General features: G+C 37.3%; 2 protein-coding genes across 2 annotated transcripts; one reads left to right on the top strand and one right to left on the bottom strand.

Annotated features, from left to right (window-relative positions):
* The first annotated feature begins 530 nt into the window (after positions 1-530).
* vps37bb (VPS37B subunit of ESCRT-I b) lies at positions 531-9,030 on the top strand. Its single transcript, XM_079805062.1, has 4 exons — positions 531-722; positions 2,482-2,653; positions 3,491-3,561; positions 5,400-9,030. Exons 1-4 carry the CDS (start codon positions 609-611, stop codon positions 5,775-5,777), a joined length of 735 nt encoding a protein of 244 aa, XP_079661188.1. The 5' UTR covers positions 531-608; the 3' UTR covers positions 5,778-9,030.
* On the bottom strand, positions 8,435-17,701 carry tuba7l (tubulin, alpha 7 like; the record flags this gene model as incomplete). Its single annotated transcript, XM_079805063.1, has 5 exons — positions 17,566-17,701; positions 14,735-14,883; positions 14,221-14,373; positions 11,931-12,458; positions 8,435-8,728 (listed from the first exon to the last, which is right to left on the bottom strand). Exons 1-5 carry the CDS (start codon positions 17,684-17,686, stop codon positions 8,435-8,437), a joined length of 1,245 nt encoding a protein of 414 aa, XP_079661189.1. The 5' UTR covers positions 17,687-17,701.
* Between the last annotated feature and the right edge of the window lie 474 nt (positions 17,702-18,175).

The raw sequence follows: 18,175 nt of genomic DNA on the forward strand, positions 1-18,175 counted from the left end.
ATATATATATATATATATATATATATATATATATATATATATATATATATATATATATATATATATATATATATATATATATATATATAAATAGAATAATTCAGTATGTTAAATATCAATCAAAGTTCCAGCCATTATCGTTAGTAACTATAGTATTTGAGTGGGAAACTATGGTTAAATGGGTTAAATAAATAAAATGAAATAATTTTCTTATGAAATGCAACAAATCATTTAAGGAAAATAAAACAGATGCTAAAATGGATTTATAAAAACAACCAGAAGTGATACACTAAAAATATTGTGATTTTAATCTAAAACAATTATTAAAAATGAATAAATAATGTCTAATAATATACATAATAGAGTGTAAATTCGAGGGCAGTTGATGTAAATGTATAAACGTAAAGATTTTATCTAAATTATATTTGTATATAAATGACATCATAAAACTATCCTTTTTCCATGAATGGCCTCTCGACGTCGCCCACACGCGTGACGTCACGCCCATTCACGGGCGCTGATTTGACGGGAATTACTCGACTTCCGGTCGAGGAGCAACACAAGAGAGACTTCCCTGCGGCAGCGGAGAGGCACACAATAACAAAGCCATGGGAGAAATGTCCGGCTTCGAGAACAGATTTCACTCGTACTCCACCACACAGCTTCATGAACTGCTGGAGGACGATGACAAGCTCCGGGAAATCGTCAGGGAGATGGACGAGGTGGGTGACCGCGTACATGTCAGCCACGAAACGCTCGTTTTATCCTGAAATATGCTCCTAGTTTCTCTTGACAGTGAGTGTGGGTCAGTGACAGGTGCTCGAGCTTTGATTTCACTGATGGGTTTGTGTTAATTTGCTGTTTTCCTGAAAGGAGACCTTTCACCTTTGACTACATCGATATTGATTGATTTAAAAGTGTTGTTGACTGAAGGAGGGGCAGGATACATAGATGGAGTGATAACAGTGTTAGGCGATACGAACTACCCATATAAAATAAAGACAAAAATATGATTTATTATGAAGGCTGACATGTATTTATTGTGTATGAAGAGACTGTCTGTCAACCAAACATGCAAATCTCTTGTGGATTGATTATGTTCAGCCATTTCATTCCCGAGGATAACAATGTCGCTATTACCTTAATTATTAATGTTTCATGTAACAGTTTTCCTTTGATTCCAACACCCCTCCCCGTGTTATTATGTAATAATAAAAAATAGTTTATTACATTATTTACATCCATTTATATGGATTCTTAACTCATTTATTTATAGTACCGGTCAAAAGTTTGGAAACATTGCTATTTTTTATGATTTTGAAAGAAGTCTCTTCTGCTCACCAAGCCTGCAATTATTTGATCAAAAATACTGTAATTTTGTGAAATATTTTTACAATTTAAAATAATGGCTTTCTATTTCAATATACTTAATAATATAATTTATTTCTGTGATCAAAGCTGGATTTTCAGCATCATTACTCCAGTCTTCAGTGCCACATGCCCCTTCAGAAATCATTCTAATATGATGATTTGTTATTAATGATGGAAACAGTTGTGCTGCTTATTTTTTTGTTTTTATAACCTATGATACTTTATTTCCAGGATTCTTTGATGAATAAAAAGTATAAAAAATAAAAAAAAGAACAGCATTTATTTAAAATAGGAATCTTTTGTAGCAATATACCGTTCACAAGTTTGGGGTCAGACATTTTTGTTGCTTTTATTCAGCTAGGATGTGATTAGTTGATCAAAAGTGATAGTGAAGATGTATCTTCTTAGAAAATATTTATATTTTGAATAAATGTTCTTTTTACCTTTTTATTCATCATATTAGGCAGCACAGCTGTTTCCAGCGTTGATAATAACTGAGTATTAAATCATCATATTAGAATGATTTCTGAAGGATCATGTGACACTGAAGACTGGAGTAATGATGCTGAAAATTCAGCTTTGATCACAGGAATAAATTATATTTGAAAATATATTAAAATGGAAAATATTTAACAATATTCCAGTTTTTTTTCTGTATTTTTGATCAAATAAATGCAGGCTTGATGAGCAGAAGAGACTTTCAAAAACATTAAAAATGGTAATGTTTCCAAACTTTTGACCGGTACTGTATATATATTTTAACATTTTCTTCAAGTTCTTGACATTTATGTCTTTTTTTCTTTTTCTTTATTCCAATATAAACTCTTTATTGTATATGTGCTGTATAAATAATCTTGCTTGTTTTGCATCGATGAATCCTTGCAAATATATCATAAATTGTACGTTTTCCTAGCAGAATGCACACAAAAGTTACATTTACATAACCTGTCTGGTCAGGATGAGTCGAAGTTGGCACAGGAATTGTTTATTTCTTGTAAAAGTTATTTGACGAATTCCATATTATGATATTTTTTCCATATGTCGCAGTCATTTCATCAGCAGACCAGAGGTTTGTCTAATTTCTCGTTTCTTGTTGTGTCGCCGTCACAGATGCTGGAAATGCAGCAGAATAAAGAGCTGACGATCGCCAGTAATCGCAGCCTGGCCGAGCAGAACCTGAGCCTTCAGCCTGAACTGGACCATCAGAAGATCCAGCTGACCAAACGCTACTGCTGTTTACAAGATCTGCACGAGTGCTATCAGATCCGCAGCTCCACGCTAGGTGACATATCAACTGAACACACTTTTCAGACCACTTCACCAACATATAGAACAATAGATAGCGTTGAAAATGAAGATTTTGAGTTATTTGGGTCCGGTTCCTCTAATAGGACAACCTGAAATCACCAAAACATCAGCTGATTCAGAAATGATAAAGAAAAGTGAAGTTAGTGACGAGAAAAGAAGATCCTGAAGAATTAATTAATGTAGACGGGAACATAAAAGGATCTTCTATCCAAATCCAAACCTTTTTGTCTTCCTCCTTTGGTGTGAAACAATAAAACATCCTGGTGAACCTGTTTGGCCACTTATTGCTTCCTTTTTATAGAAGGTGATTTGTTGCTCTCTTGAGTTGCACTAGATACTGATCGTCAGGTCAAGTTGACACAAATGTCTCAGCTGAAGGATTATATTTCATACGCTGCATTTATCCAGTTTTCTCCGCACTTCACTTTGGATGTCAGAGCAAACGTAATCGTGTTTATCAGACTAGAGTTACGTCAATACAAAGACTGCTTGCATCATTTCCATAAGAAACTCTATACTGATGTAAAGTTATCCACACTATGCAAAACGCAGCCATATTGAAAGGATGCAGTGACATTCATTCTTTTATTGACTTTATGAATTATTTTTACATTCATGCACAACTTGATCTTTCATTTCAAGTGTCAACCTTATTTTTCCTGTATATCTCACTGTTTTACACAAAATTGTCCAGTTAAAGAACGCAATATTAATGTGAGTCTAATGGAGGCCGCTGTACGCCACATGGCGGATTTCAAAATATGTATGTTTGTTCTGATTGTAATCATGTTTTAAATGGGATGTTTCTCAGGAAACCGTTCACTAGACACGTTGTTGGCTCTTTTGCAAACCGAAGGAGCCAAGATCGAGGAGGAAACGGAGGTAAGGACATTTTTCATATTTTCAGAAATGTTTTAAAGGGATAGTTCACCCAAAAAAATTTATTCACCCTCAAGCCATCCTAGGTGTATATGACATTCTTTTTTCCGACGAATACAATCGCAGTTATATAAAAAAATGTCCTGGCTAATCCAAGCTTTATAATGGCAGTCCGAAATTTGAAGCCTAAAAAAGTGCATCCATCCACGACTCTGGAGGGTTAATAAAGGCCTTCTGAAGTGAATCAATGGGGTTTTGTAAGAAAAATATCCATATTTAACACGTTATTAACCCTCTGGTGCTCTGGTACAATCTACAAATTGGCCACGATGCTGAAAAAAAGTACACAACAGTAAAGGGGTGACACTCTAAAACAGTGTGATATTGACACATCCACTCACACAAACACACGCTTGTGTTTTAAAAATCACAGCTTCATCAGAATGATATGAAACTTGGTGACTTTTCTAGCATTAGGTATGTAAACACACAAAAATTGAGGACATGATTCGAGCATGCTAATTGGTCGTAAAAAAAAATATTCCCACTTGTGCTTTTCGGTCAAAAATGACCACCGTAGGAAATGAATGGAAAATCTGCCAAAACACAAATTCACAGAAAGAAAAAAAAGAAATTTCTAACACATTTTTTTTTTTTTTACTTTTTAATAAATAGTCTTGGAGATTTTTTAAGTATATATTCAAATCCATCAATAACAACAAAAATCATTAAATGTGTTCAAAAAAGAACTAGGGAATTCTCAAGCCTCTCCATAGCTGATTACACCCATGGTTGCATGATTGCTTAAATAATTCCAAAAGAGGGTACTAATCTGCCTTCAAAAAAAAATATTTTGAAGGCCTAGTCTCTATTTTAACCTGAAATACTGCAATTAAAAAAAAATAAAAAATTACAAAAACAAATTTTTGTATAATTTTCAATGGCAAAAATAGACCATAATTATAGCATAAATATTTAAAAATACCATCAAATAATCTCAAAATACAAAATTAAAAAGAAAAAATATTATTGAAGAAAAATACATTGCATTGGTTTTACTGGGGTGGAGGAAGTTTAATTTTTAGGTGTCCGGTCACTTATAGTAAAATATACAAGTAAAATATCGGTCTGGTGGAAGTTAGATATTTTACTTTGTAAGAAACATATCCATATTTAACACATTATAAAGACCCATCGATTCTCTTCAGAAGACTGTTATTAACCCTCCAGAGCCGTATGGAGTACGCTTATAATGGATGCATGCACTTTTGTGGGGCTTAATTTTGTGCTGCCATTAAGAAGCTTGGAAGAGCCAGGACATTGTTTTTTAATATCAGGGTTTCTGCAGGTTTCACCAAGTCAAATTTAAGACTTTGAGACCTTTTTAAGACCATTATGAATGAAATCTAAGACCTATAAAGGAAATGCAGACACAAATTTACTTGCTAAGTAAATTCATTTATTCAAATTGAACAAATCGATAAACTTGTATCGATAATTTCCAGCAATTAGCATCAGGATTTCAATGAGCATTAGAGCTAGCGTTACATGGACGTAGGAAAATTAAGACCTGTTTAAAATCATTTAAGACCTAGAACAGAATACTTCAGCGAATTTAAGGCCTAAAATTTAGATTTTGAAATTCTAGACTTTTTAAGACCCCACTCAAACCCTGAATATAACTCTCTGATTGTATTTGTCTGAAAGAAGAAAGTAATATACACCTAGGATGACTTGAGGGGGAGTAATTTTCTTTTTTGGGTGAACTATCAACACCTTTTGCTGGTGTTTAACTCTTATGAGATGTGTAATGTCCTAAGCTTCTCCCACGTGTTTTGTAGAACATGGCCGATTCGTTCTTGGATGGATCCTTGCCTTTGGACAGCTTCGTTGACGACTACCAGAGCAAGAGGAAGCTGGCGCATCTGAGGCGTGTGAAGATCGATAAGCTACAGGAGATGGTGCTGAAGGGTTTTCATCTTCCTCAGGGTTCCTCTAATGATCCTTCACAAGCTCAGGAGACCCCTAACTCCACCGCACCTTTCCAAAGGCTAGCTAATGGTTCTCCGGCTCATGTAAGGCCATCAGCCACGTCCAACCCTTACAACTCTCAGAGCTTCGGTGCTCCTCTGCCAAACATGGTGCCATCGTATTCATGTCCATACCCTCAAGGACCCGGCGCTGGTCTTCCTCCGCAGGCAGGTTTTATAATGCAATGATGTGAAACGCCATTTTCGCTCCCTTTTTCTTTAGATGCACTTTGATCTTACACAGGTGTGGGCTTCAGACCCATTTGCAGGTCCACACAGAATCTGCACATTGTCTGCCAGTTGTATGTATTAAATATGTAATTATCTCTAATCTCAGCTCCATTTAACACATTTGACCACATTAAATCCAGTCCACAGAGTGTTGTCTCTTTCCCCCCCATAATCAACACAGACAATGCAGAAAAGTCCGCAGATTTTGTGTGGACCTACCTGTTGGTTAACAATATATTAAGGGGATAGTTCACCCAAAAATGAAAATTCTATCATTTACTCACCCTCATGTTGGTCCAAACCTGTAAGAGTTTCTTCTGTTAAACACACACAAGATGATATTTTGAAGAATGTTGGTAACCAGACAGTTGATGGGCCCCATTGACTTCCATAGTATTTTTTAACTACTATGGAAGTCAATGGCTACTGTCAACCGTTTGATTACCAACATTCTTCAAAATATCATCTTGTGTGTGTTCAACAGAAGAAACTCTTACAGGTTTGGACCAACATGAGGGTGAGTAAATGATGACAATCTTCATTTTTGAATGAACTATCCCGTTAATATCAGTTTGTTTGCAGAACATGAAATGCTATAAGATGCATTCAGAATCAAACGTTTTCCTCAGAAACGTAATGTAAACGGCTTATTAACAATGGGGGGGGTATTGCATTTCTCATGTAAATATCCCTATTTGACTGAAAATGATATCGAAATGAATTTGATTCTCAAAAACAGGCAGAAAAAAAAGATTCTTATGCACATGTAAGACAATTTTACTGTGAGGAAACCTTCCTATCGTTACTGTAACGATAATGAGACTATATTGGCATTTCCGACTTCTGAGTTAAAACTGACCAAAGATGCACTCCACCTGTTCCATGAGCGCTCCGTTAAGTGGTTTGGAAGATAGAGGCATCTTTACACAGCCGAGTTAAGCTCTAAAGCGGCTCTGTGTCTGCTCAAAATGTAGTGTAAAAGCAGACTTAAAATACGCCGGGTCGGACCCACCTCAGCCCCTAGTATCAAATGCGACTCTGAAACGGTATTGATTAAGTGTAAATGAACGCGAAAACTATGTGATCGCCATGACAACCGCCTGTCAGTGTCAGCTCAGACGGCGTGAGAATCAAGAAGCGGGAGACAAAACATATAGGAAAAGCTCCATATACATTTTCGACCACTTTTAATCCTGTGGTGACCTACCCGGTGTAATATTTCATAATTTCTTTCTAGCATTAGTTCCAGCTGGCACAATTTTATTAAAGCTGCTGTCCGCAAAAATGATATGAGAATGTACAACATGAATCCATTTTCCAAACCGTGTTTTTCTCTTACCCTGAATCATTATGGTACACTTATAATGCGTGTTTATATTGGGACTATTTCAGCCTGGTCTGGTAGGAACCGCTGCGGAGGAGCACAGTCCCTGCGTGACTCGCCATAGACACATAAACAGAGAGAAGTAGCTCCGGCTGCAATGTTCTTCCGCAAGACGCATGAAGCTCTGTTTATTAACCGCTAGTGCGCAAAAAGTTACGGACTGCAGCTTTAAGAAATATAAAATAACTATATAGAACTATATCAGCACCACAGGCTTATGACAAACGTCAAAGCGTGAGATCTAGCACGCAGAGGAAATTAATTAAAAATTTTGTATTTTTATTTATTTAGCATTTTATTTCATTATTTTTGTATTAATTTATAACACTTTGTTTAAATTGTAGTTTTAAAATGGTAACGTTCAAAGCATCGTTTCCCGCAGTTTTAATTCCTGTGTAAATGCATTTATGACGCTTCAGATTTGGTTTCTGTGGCGCCTTTGCTGTGTAAAGATGCCTTAGGTTTATTGGACTAACCTTTCGTTTTTGTTTTCATTTAAACATTAACTGTTTAAATACTTCTGTGGCATTAACAGACCAGCCTGACTGTAGGTCTGCTATAGAAAGACTTTCTTGGTGTTAATCAGACTATAGTAAACAGTTTAATTATCCTAAACTGAATCAAACTATCCTGAAACGGCTACCATATTAAAGAGAAGAATATAATATTAAAATAATCAGAACACTGTTTACATTTCCGATATGTAAAGTGATCTATTTTGGCACTGTATTTCTGATGAAATCTGTCTTTGCTGAAAAGTGCAGGTACTTTGATGTAAAAATTGTCATGCTGGGTTGTGACAATTCATGTGCACGTTTTATATGAAGGATGTTATTATGCAAGTCTGTAACGTTAGAGAGTAAAGTCACTTATCCTGATGTAAGTACAGGTAAAAGAAATCAAAATGTGCCTTGCAACAGAACAAACAAGTGACGCTTAATGAAGAAAGCATTTAATCAAACCGTCGCTGTGCTTTGATACATCTTCGAAGCCATCTACAACTTTCTGTTTCTGAAGACGATTAATGGTGCGAACCCTTTTGAACTGTTTTATCTATAGTGTGGTAACCTGTAACACTCCTTATGTAAAGTACTGTACATTGTAGCTGTTTGGATTAGTGGTTATTGGTGACTAGATTTTTTTTATGCCGATTAATAAACCTAAAAGACTAACAGGAGTCAAATGTCAACGTTTTTTGCTATATTCAGAACATTAAGAGTAAAAATCCCATTTATTCTTCTCCCTCCTCGCCTTCTCCGTCGGGAGTGTCGACTCCCACCTCTTCGTAATCTTTCTCGAGAGCGGCTAAATCTTCACGGGCCTCCGCAAACTCGCCCTCCTCCATACCTTCTCCAACGTACCAGTGCACGAAGGCTCTCTTCGCGTACATTACATCAAACTTGTGATCCAGACGGGCCCAGGCCTCGGCGATGGCTGTGGTGTTGCTCAACATACAGACTGCCCTTTGAACTTTGGCCAGATCACCTCCTGGAACCACAGTTGGCGGCTGATAGTTGATACCGACCTGATTATAGTCAAAAGAAAAGCAGTTTAAGGAACACATTGTTCCACACCTAACAACATCATGCAAATATTTACAATATTTACATTACTGTTTAAAAGTTTGGGGACAAAAAAATGCTTCTGCTCACCAACTGTAATATTGTGAAAATATTATTACAAATGTAAAATGGATAATTCAAGATTCTTTGATGAATGGAAAGTTCAGAAGAACAGAATTTATTTAAGTTCTAAATATTTTGTAACAAATATCTTTACTGTCATTTTTGATGCATCCTTTGCTGAATAAAAGTTCTAATTTCTTTCAAAACTAAATTCTGCTGACCCCAAATTTTTGAATGGTAGTTTATATTGTCACATATATACAGCACAAATGTGGTCTCTTTGTTTATTGGCAAAACAGATTTTCCTGATTTTAATTGTCTAGTTAAACTAGCCTGGTCCTACCAGACTCTCGTACATTTCATTTGTACAGAGAGTCTGGCCACTCTCCATTGACAAGCGTTAACTTCCTTGAAGGCGGGTACTCTGTTGAAGTTTAAAACTATTGGATCTGCCCAGAGCCGCTCTGGATCTGCCATAACCAATCGCTAACGTTTGGTTGTGACGTATGTCCTCTCAAACTAGCACAACATCAACGTCATTGTTCTCAGCCACTCCCTCTGTTCGCTGATTGGACTATACCGCAATCCCAGACGGAGTACTGAAGGAAGATGAAAATTGAGCAGAAGTATGTAGGAGGGCGGAGCCAGGCTATAGTTAAACCATGTTGCAGTTCCAAAAGTCTCCAGCTACTGGCAGGTAAATGTTTTATTTATTTACATTTATTCGTTTGACATACTGAACCTAACAAACTGCTGTGTAGAGCTGCTGATTCTCGAAAAATTGAGAATAAAATTATTTTTGTTTAAAATTGAGATTGCGATTCTCCCACGATTCTGAAGAAAAAACTTTAGACAAAATAACAATTTACTAGAGGTTCTGACAAAATGTTCATTGCCTCAGGCTATTTAAAAAATACATTAATTTGAATGAAGGAGTCATGTCTCAATTATAAAGACTTCAATATTGGACGAATCAGCGTTTGTGAATGAATGATTCAATGACAAACACTTTTTAAACAGTCTCTTGTCGCCACCTCCTGGTGTAATAAGCGATGACTTGTATGTATTAACAAGTGTCAAAACACTTTCAAAAAGGTGATTTGCTCTTTTTTGATTGCTAGATATCAATGTTCATACCCAAACTATAAACTTTTATCCCAGTGCACATTTGTCCCCCTGATATTTAAATTATTGTAACACATAAATAACGAAATGTGTGGTTGAAAAGACTGTGAAGCTTCTTATCTGTACATTTACATGGCATCTGCTCTCTCTGGATCACCGGCAGCGCGAACGCAGATTTGAATGTTGCAGTGCGATGATAAAAGGGTAAAGTCCCTAAAGCCTTTGGTTTAAACATGTTTCATGTAACAAGTGTCAGTGGAGCGTAGGGCTGTAACGATTTGACCAAAAATAAAAACCTCGATTAATTGAACATTTGACCTCGATTACGATTAATGAACGATTATTTTTCTCTTTTTTTCTTTTTCTTTTTGCCCTCACAAGTTTTTTGAGTAAGTTCCTGATAAGGTTTGTACTGTAAATATTTTCTACTATTAAAGGTGGATTTTTTTTTTTTTTCTTATGAAAAAGTGCATTTCTTTGTGATTTTAAAATACTTGAAGGAAACGGTTCACTTTCAGCAGTTATTGTCTATGGAGCAGATTTCTGTTTGTTGTACATCAGATACAGATACATCAGCACTGTAGGCCTACATTACATTTATTTGAATGCATTAATGAGAGAGTGATTGTGTGTGTGAATTACTCTTACTGTCTCTATTCATTAAGAAGCTGTGGTTTGTACTTACTTCAAAGGTATTAAAATAACGGTTGAGTTTCTAAGCTACTTTAGTGACTTTACTTTAGTCACAGGACAGCGTTGATCCTGCGTTTTTGCGCTCCTCTACGCGCGATCTTCATGTGATGTGCGAGCTTCTGTTTGAGTCTTCGTTTGTCACAATAAATCAGGCATTAGTTCAACATAATACACATCTGATGGTCGAAACTCGCTTTAATGTTCAAACTGACAGCGCTTAAACCACCTACAAATGACAAAGCTTTGCGAGAACGCAGGTGAAATAGGTCTGCCTTCAGGGCGCGCGCATTGTCGCGTTTAAACGCATTTACTTGACAAACTTTACGAGCACGAAAGTGAAAGCGGCTTCGGGGCTTGCACGCGCCGTCTCTCTCTCTCTCTCTGTGTGTGTGTGTGTGTGTCAGCGCATAGGCTATAAGAACAGCAATTAACTGACCTGTATAAACTGTGTAAAACATGCAGTTACTATAGTGATTCTGGGCATCTATAAACACAGATAACTGCTCCTGCATCTCTGTGTGCCTTCAAACTGCACTTGATGTGACTGACGGGGCGGAGTCACGTGAAAACCGAAATAACCGACATGGGAAAAATACGGTTAGAGGTTCTGAGGTTTCAGAGGTTCTGAATGTCGGTTTCGGTTATTTTTCGATTAATCGTACAGCCCTAGTGGAGCGTGTGTTTTCGCTGCCCATATCAATGAATGAGAGCGTTCACATCAGAAACCTGATGGCCGACTCTCTCCTTCATTGACATGCTTGAATGCTGCTCGCGCCACGCTGAGGCTAGTGACGTGAAACAACCATGGTAATAGACATAGCGGAATCGCTGTAATTTAGAAATAAGATCACGTAGGTTAAATATTTAATCGTGCAGCTCTACTGCTGTGTATCATATTTTTATCAGGCAAGTCTATGGAAGCCCTGTGAATGGATAGTTTTAAACTGAATTTTACATAAATAATTCAATAATATGCTAAAACATTGTTGCACTTGTAATATTTGCCCATATTGCTATTTGAAGAGGGTTTGTTTTGTTCCCAGTGTACAATTTAATGTAGAATAAAGGCCAATTCACACTGCACCTCCAGACGCCGACCAATGCGGGCAATCACCTGATTACAGTAGGTCATTTCTCAGACTTTCCACAATCCAACAAACACAGATTGAACATTGAAAACAAGCGCCAATGGGTAACACACTGATCCGACAAAAGTGTCTGTGTTGTTTGTTGGCCGGCGTCTGTCGGTGCAGTGTGAATTGCCCTTTAAAGACACAGACTGACCTTGAACCCTGTGGGACACCAGTCTACAAACTGAATGGTCCTCTTGGTCTTTATGCTTCCAATGGCAGCATTGACATCCTTAGGAACCACGTCTCCACGGTACAGCATACAGCAAGCCATGTACTTCCCGTGCCGGGGGTCACACTTCACCATCTGATTGGCCGGCTCAAAGCAAGCGTTGGTGATTTCCACGATGGACAGTTGCTCGTGGTACGCCTTCTCGGCGGAGATCACCGGGGCGTACGTGACCAGGGGAAAGTGGATGCGAGGGTACGGCACCAGGTTGGTTTGGAACTCTGTCAGGTCGACGTTGAGAGCTCCGTCGAAGCGCAGGGAGGCGGTGATCGATGACACGATCTGGCCGATGAGGCGGTTGATGTTGGTGTATGTGGGGCGCTCTATGTCCAGGTTACGGCGGCAGATATCATAGATGGCCTCGTTATCCACCATGAAAGCGCAGTCTGAGTGCTCGAGGGTGGTGTGTGTGGTCAGAATGGAATTGTAGGGCTCTACCACTGCAGTGGAAACCTCAAGAAAAATCACACAGAAAACAGTTTGTTGTGGACTCTTTTTCTGAGAAAAAAGTTGGTGGTTCTTGCGTGTGTTACACCTATTTTTTTAACTCGATATTAGTAATGGGCGATATATGCAATATAAACGATACAAAATTGGCCCACGATAGAGGTTTTAATTCTATTGCGATAATACAAGTTGATGACGCAATCTACCCATGAAATTTAGAGCCACGAGCTGCGACTGGCTGCAACGCATCATCATATTCGTCATCTTGAGTAAACATTGCTGAAAGCGAAACGGAGGAGCTGGTGAAAAAGACAGATGAAACATCCATTAAAGGATTTAAGCTGTCCGACGAGCAGCAACAAACTATTCTCGGGCGCAGATGCGCGGGCGCACACACGCACGCGCAACACTCGCTGTCTTTGAAGTCTCTGCCGTGTCACTATATGAGGATACGAACGCATAAACTGTCACTTCATGCAAACATTCAGGAGCTGGTTTTCAACCTTTGCCCCGTGAGTTTTATAAATAAAACAGCTTTACTACTGAAAGCTACATTGCATTTCATAGAAATGAGGTGATAACTTTGCTGTAATTAAACCAACAAGCTTCACTATTAAGAAAATTACCATTATTTTCCTGTCCATTCGGTCAAACATCCATGACAGCTGCAATATTGTCCATGCTAGCAAATAATCATAGCCACCCGACATGAATTACATAAATAATTTTAATAATACGGCCATGTAAAACCTACCATGTGCATAGTAAAGCGATCACTGACAATCATTTTGGGTGGGAATTAAATGGATAGTTCACCCAAAAATGAAAATTACGCCATCATTTACTCACCCTCAAGTTGTTCCAAACCTGAATGAGTTTCTTTGTTCTGCTGAACAAAAGAATATATTTTGAAGAATGTTTGTAACGAAGCAGATAAAGCAACCATTGACTACCATAGTAGGGGGAAAAACTGCTATGGTAGTCAATGGTTGCTTTATCTGCTCGGTTACAAACATTCTTCACAATATATTCTTTTGTTCAGCAGTACAAAGAAACTCATACAGGTTTGGAACAACTTGAGGGTGAGTAAATGATGACAACTATCCCTTTAATGTAAACACTGATATCGGATATCAGTCGTGTCTTAAGGTGAATGTAATTGTAAACCAAAAAATCGAATCTGTGCATTAAGACTTGCAGTGTAAACACAGCCTTAAACCCAGCACTATTCTTAAAATTGCAAGCTTGCATTCAGATCTGCTGACGGATTGAGCCAAGTAGCCACCCAACATTTTTTTCTTAATCAACAATCCATTTCACTCATGTACGTCTTTTCTGGCTATCACCAGACCAAGCTCAATTTAAGACTGAACATTGGTCTGGGGAGTCTGCTCTGTATTTTCTACTGCACAAGAGGCGTGATAAACGAGCATAATTCAAATGACTCTGTACGCAATTGGATAGTCCTTTGACCAATCAGACCACAAAAGGCGTGATAAACGGGCAACGACCCATTGCTTCTCTATCCGCCATCGTGTTAAACCCGCCAATAGCACGCCAAATGGATAAGCCAGTCTGTGATTGGTTCCCGCAAAAGTGTAACAGAAGCAGTAGAAATTAATGTACAGATTTCCAGAAATCAAATCGCCGGCAGATCAGGCTGGGTTTACCCTGTCTAATGTATGTCACAATATATAAGAACAGACCTGACGCTACTACAGTTTTGTTGCGACTTTAAAGTGAAAGGACGTGAATAAAAATATGATACCTGAGGCGCAGGGTAAATGGCAAACTCGAGCTTGGCTTTCTTGCCATAGTCAACGGACAACCTCTCCATCAACAATGATGCAAAACCCGATCCAGTTCCACCGCCAAAGCTGTGGAAGATGAGGAATCCTTGTAGTCCAGTGCACTGGTCGGACTAAAAACAAAGGCATAAACTAAATGGTAAATGGACTGCATTTATATAGCGCTTTTAACAGACCTACGGCCATCCAAAGCGCTTTACATTTTGCCTCACATTCACCCATTCACACACTCATTCATACACCGACGGCGGTGTCAGCCATGCAAGGCGCCATCCAGCTCGTCGGGAGCAGCTGGGGTTAGGTGTCTTGCTCATGGACACCTCGACACTTGGTCAGGTGGAACCGGGGATCGAACCACCAACCTTCCGGTTTGTAGACAACCTACATGAACCACTGAGCCACTGCCGCCCACATTCATTAATCTATAAAGAAGCGATTGTGACAAAACCAGTATAACAAAAAAAAATGTCTTACCAGTTTGCGTACGCGGTCAAGTACCATGTCTACGATTTCCTTGCCAATGGTGTAATGGCCTCTGGCGTAATTGTTGGCGGCGTCCTCCTTCCCAGTTATCAACTGCTCTGGGTGAAACAGCTGTCTGTATGTTCCAGTTCGAACCTCATCTGAATGGGGAAAAAGTGGACAAGAAAATTACCCTATTTATTTTCTTAATGCAAATACTTATGAATTACTTTTAGTGTGTGTGTGTGTGTGTGTGTGTGTATGTATATGTATATATATATATATATATAATGTATGTATATAATGTATGTATATATGGGATAGTTTACCTAAAAATTTAATAAAAATGTCATCATTTACTCACCCTTTCTTCTGCTGAGCACACAAGATATTTTGAGGAATATGGGTAACCAAACAGTTGATGCCCCATTGACTTCCATGGTAATTTTTTTCAATGGTCAATGGGGCATCAACTGTTTGGTTACCGACATTCTTCCAAATTTTCTTCTTTTCTGTTCAGCAGAAGAAAGAAACTCATACAGCTTTGGAGCAACTTGAGGGTGAGTAAATTATGAAAGAATTTTCATTTTTGGGTGAACTATCGCTTTAAGTGACCATACAATCAATTTTTTATTTTTCATTGAATAATGTGTTTTTTGTTATAAATGACTTATTCGTGAACATCATTATATTTTTTGCCCTCGTAATCTTTAATCAAAATAACTTTCTATTACAAAACACATAAACATTGCTTAGATATAAACTAACATTTAAATCAAAACAGAAAATATTAAAATTTTATTAAAATCCATAATACAGGGCTTGACATTAATGCTTGTCCGCTTGTCCGAGACAAGTGTATTTTTTTTGAAGGGGCAAGTGAAAGAGAATTTTACTTGCCAGACAGCACAAGTATCCTGACTAAAACGTTGATGATAAAAAATAACTAGGGAATCACCAAAATGCAAGAATGACTCTGCATTAATTTAGTGTTAAGTGGCGATCGATAGTGGATAGCAATATATAATGTATAATCAACTGACAACAATTTTGCGCTGTTGACGCTCTCAAGGAGAAATCACAACAAATGAGCGCCGCTCACAAAAAGACACTACAGTTAACATGCACAGTTAAAATAACAAATTGTGGAGTTTTTATATTTATAACATATAATACAGTAAAGCAACATCACAGAACCAAGAGTGCTGTTTTCCTGAATAACATCACGACTGAAAATTACACTTATTGTTATGGAACTGTCATAAGAAATCAATTAACATTAAGTCACTTACGCTTTAGATGCAATATTGACTGTTCCTTTTCAGCAGCGAAAAATAGTTCCAAAGAAAGATCACAGCAGAACCATAACGTATCTCACAGCAACAGTGTGTTGCTGAATGATTCAGCGTCTTGAATGAATCGGTTGAGTCAAAGATTCAATTATTCATAAACAACTGCCTCATTCTTGGATGAATCAGCCATAGATATACATAATAAAGGCTAGATGTCTCGTCCACCCTGCTGGCCATCTGGTCATAGTCAGCTCGCTCACTTGTAACATTGTGTTTTAATGGTGCATGTACTTTTTAAATAACCATAACTTACTCAATTTTTCTACCGATTTTCAAACTGATTGGTTTGTTATAAACGTCAGAGATGTAGTTATGACACTGCATACTTGTGAATAATTATTCATAATTTGTTCAAGCATCCAGAATTATAGCCACGTTAATAACGTTTGTAAGAAACCAAACCATTTGTAAATCCGTCAAGATTTCAGCGAGATGAGAGTATTTGTGTTCGTGCAGATCACTCGCCTTACATCAGGTACCACAGAGCCCGCCAGAAAGCTTGCCTGTGACAAGATGGCCGCCGTTGATGACGTTAGAGACTCCGCTGTAAGACATCTAGCCTTTATTATGTATATCTATGTTTGAATGAATGACTCCCTCATTATGACGATCACCTGCTGCGACCTACTGGTGGTTTAATGTTTTCTTTCCAACATTTCTTATTTTTATATTCAAAAATATTTAAAACAATCTCATACAATTTTTCAGTGTAAATTTTTTAAATTGATTGGCAACAGCCCTATAGTGTCTTATTCTAATTTAATTTATAGATCAAATTTAAGAATATAAAATGAAAGCTGAAGCATAGCCTATATTTAATAGGCTATGGAAAAATGCCCAACATAAAAGGTAAAAATATCACAAATATGCAGATTTAAATATGTCAAAGCTGATTGAACACTGGTGAGAATATTGCTTCAGAATAAATTATATTTACAACACACTATATATATATATATGTATATGTATATGTATGTATATATATATATATATATATATATATATATATATATGTATGTATATGTATATATATATATATATATATATATATATATATATATATATATATATATATATATATATATATATATATATAAATTTAAAAAAAATCTTTTTCGGACAAGCAAATATTTTACTCGGACAAGTGAATGACAGATTTACTTGTCCAAAGGACAAGCACGTGAACAGGCTTAATGTCGAGCTCTGCATAAATCACATAAATTATATTAAAATAACACTGTGTGATTATCAGTGTCCTATAATTGAGGAGGGAGGGGTTGAAAAACATGTTTCTGTCAAAATACTATTACTTTTACTACAATAAACTTTGATAGCTTTATTAGCCAGCACAAAAAATAATGAAAACTACTTTTACGCTATGTATTATGATTTACAGTAAGTACACTAACTGTAGTATGTTATTTTGACACTCTTTTTTGTCAGTCTAACGTTATAAAGGCAGTTGTAGTGTAACATTAAATGCATCCTGACCAACGACGGTGGGTTCGAGGTCTACGAACACGGCTCTGGGAACATGTTTCCCGGCGCCGGTCTCGCTGAAGAAGGTGTTGAAGGCTTGATCTCCGCCTGAGGTGGTCTGGTCGCTCGGCATTTGTCCGTCCGTCTGTATCCCGTGCTCGAGACAGTACAGCTCCCAGCACGCGTTACCGATCTGAACTCCCGCCTGACCCACATGAATGGAGATACACTCGCGCTGAAGGAAAGAATTCAATCAAATTAATTACAATTAGCCACGTCAAAAAGTGTCTTATATTTAATTTGGCCATTAAGCATCATATTATTGATAATGTGAAGCTTATAAATCTGAAAAGAAGAGTGACCGTTGGTCGGCTAACGGCTTAACTTTTTCCGAGTACATTCAAATTGACTTACCATTTTACAGGAATCTTTTAAAGAGGTTTAATGTAAATCCGATGTAGATACGAAATTCTTCGTGTGTGTAACGTTATATATAATAGAAAATTGATAATTTCAGTTGATATGTTGTTCTGATTGAGATGTGTAAAAACCTCAACGTCTGCGTGCCGATGCCGATAACGGTTTTTGAAGCAAATTTGCAGGCTTTTATATGTCAGTGAAA

Source organism: Gobio gobio, assembly GCF_949357685.1.
Source record: "Gobio gobio genome assembly, chromosome: 22".
Classification (NCBI taxonomy): Eukaryota; Metazoa; Chordata; class Actinopteri; order Cypriniformes; family Gobionidae; genus Gobio; species Gobio gobio.

Bases quoted from the DNA above. Each gene is read 5' to 3' on its own strand.
- vps37bb (XM_079805062.1), top strand. From the start codon at position 609: ATGGGAGAAATGTCCGGCTTCGAGAACAGATTTCACTCGTACTCCACC. The intron at 723-2,481 runs GTGGGTGACCGC...TCGCCGTCACAG, and splicing joins TCGTCAGGGAGATGGACGAG to ATGCTGGAAATGCAGCAGAA. The intron at 3,562-5,399 runs GTAAGGACATTT...CGTGTTTTGTAG, and splicing joins AGATCGAGGAGGAAACGGAG to AACATGGCCGATTCGTTCTT.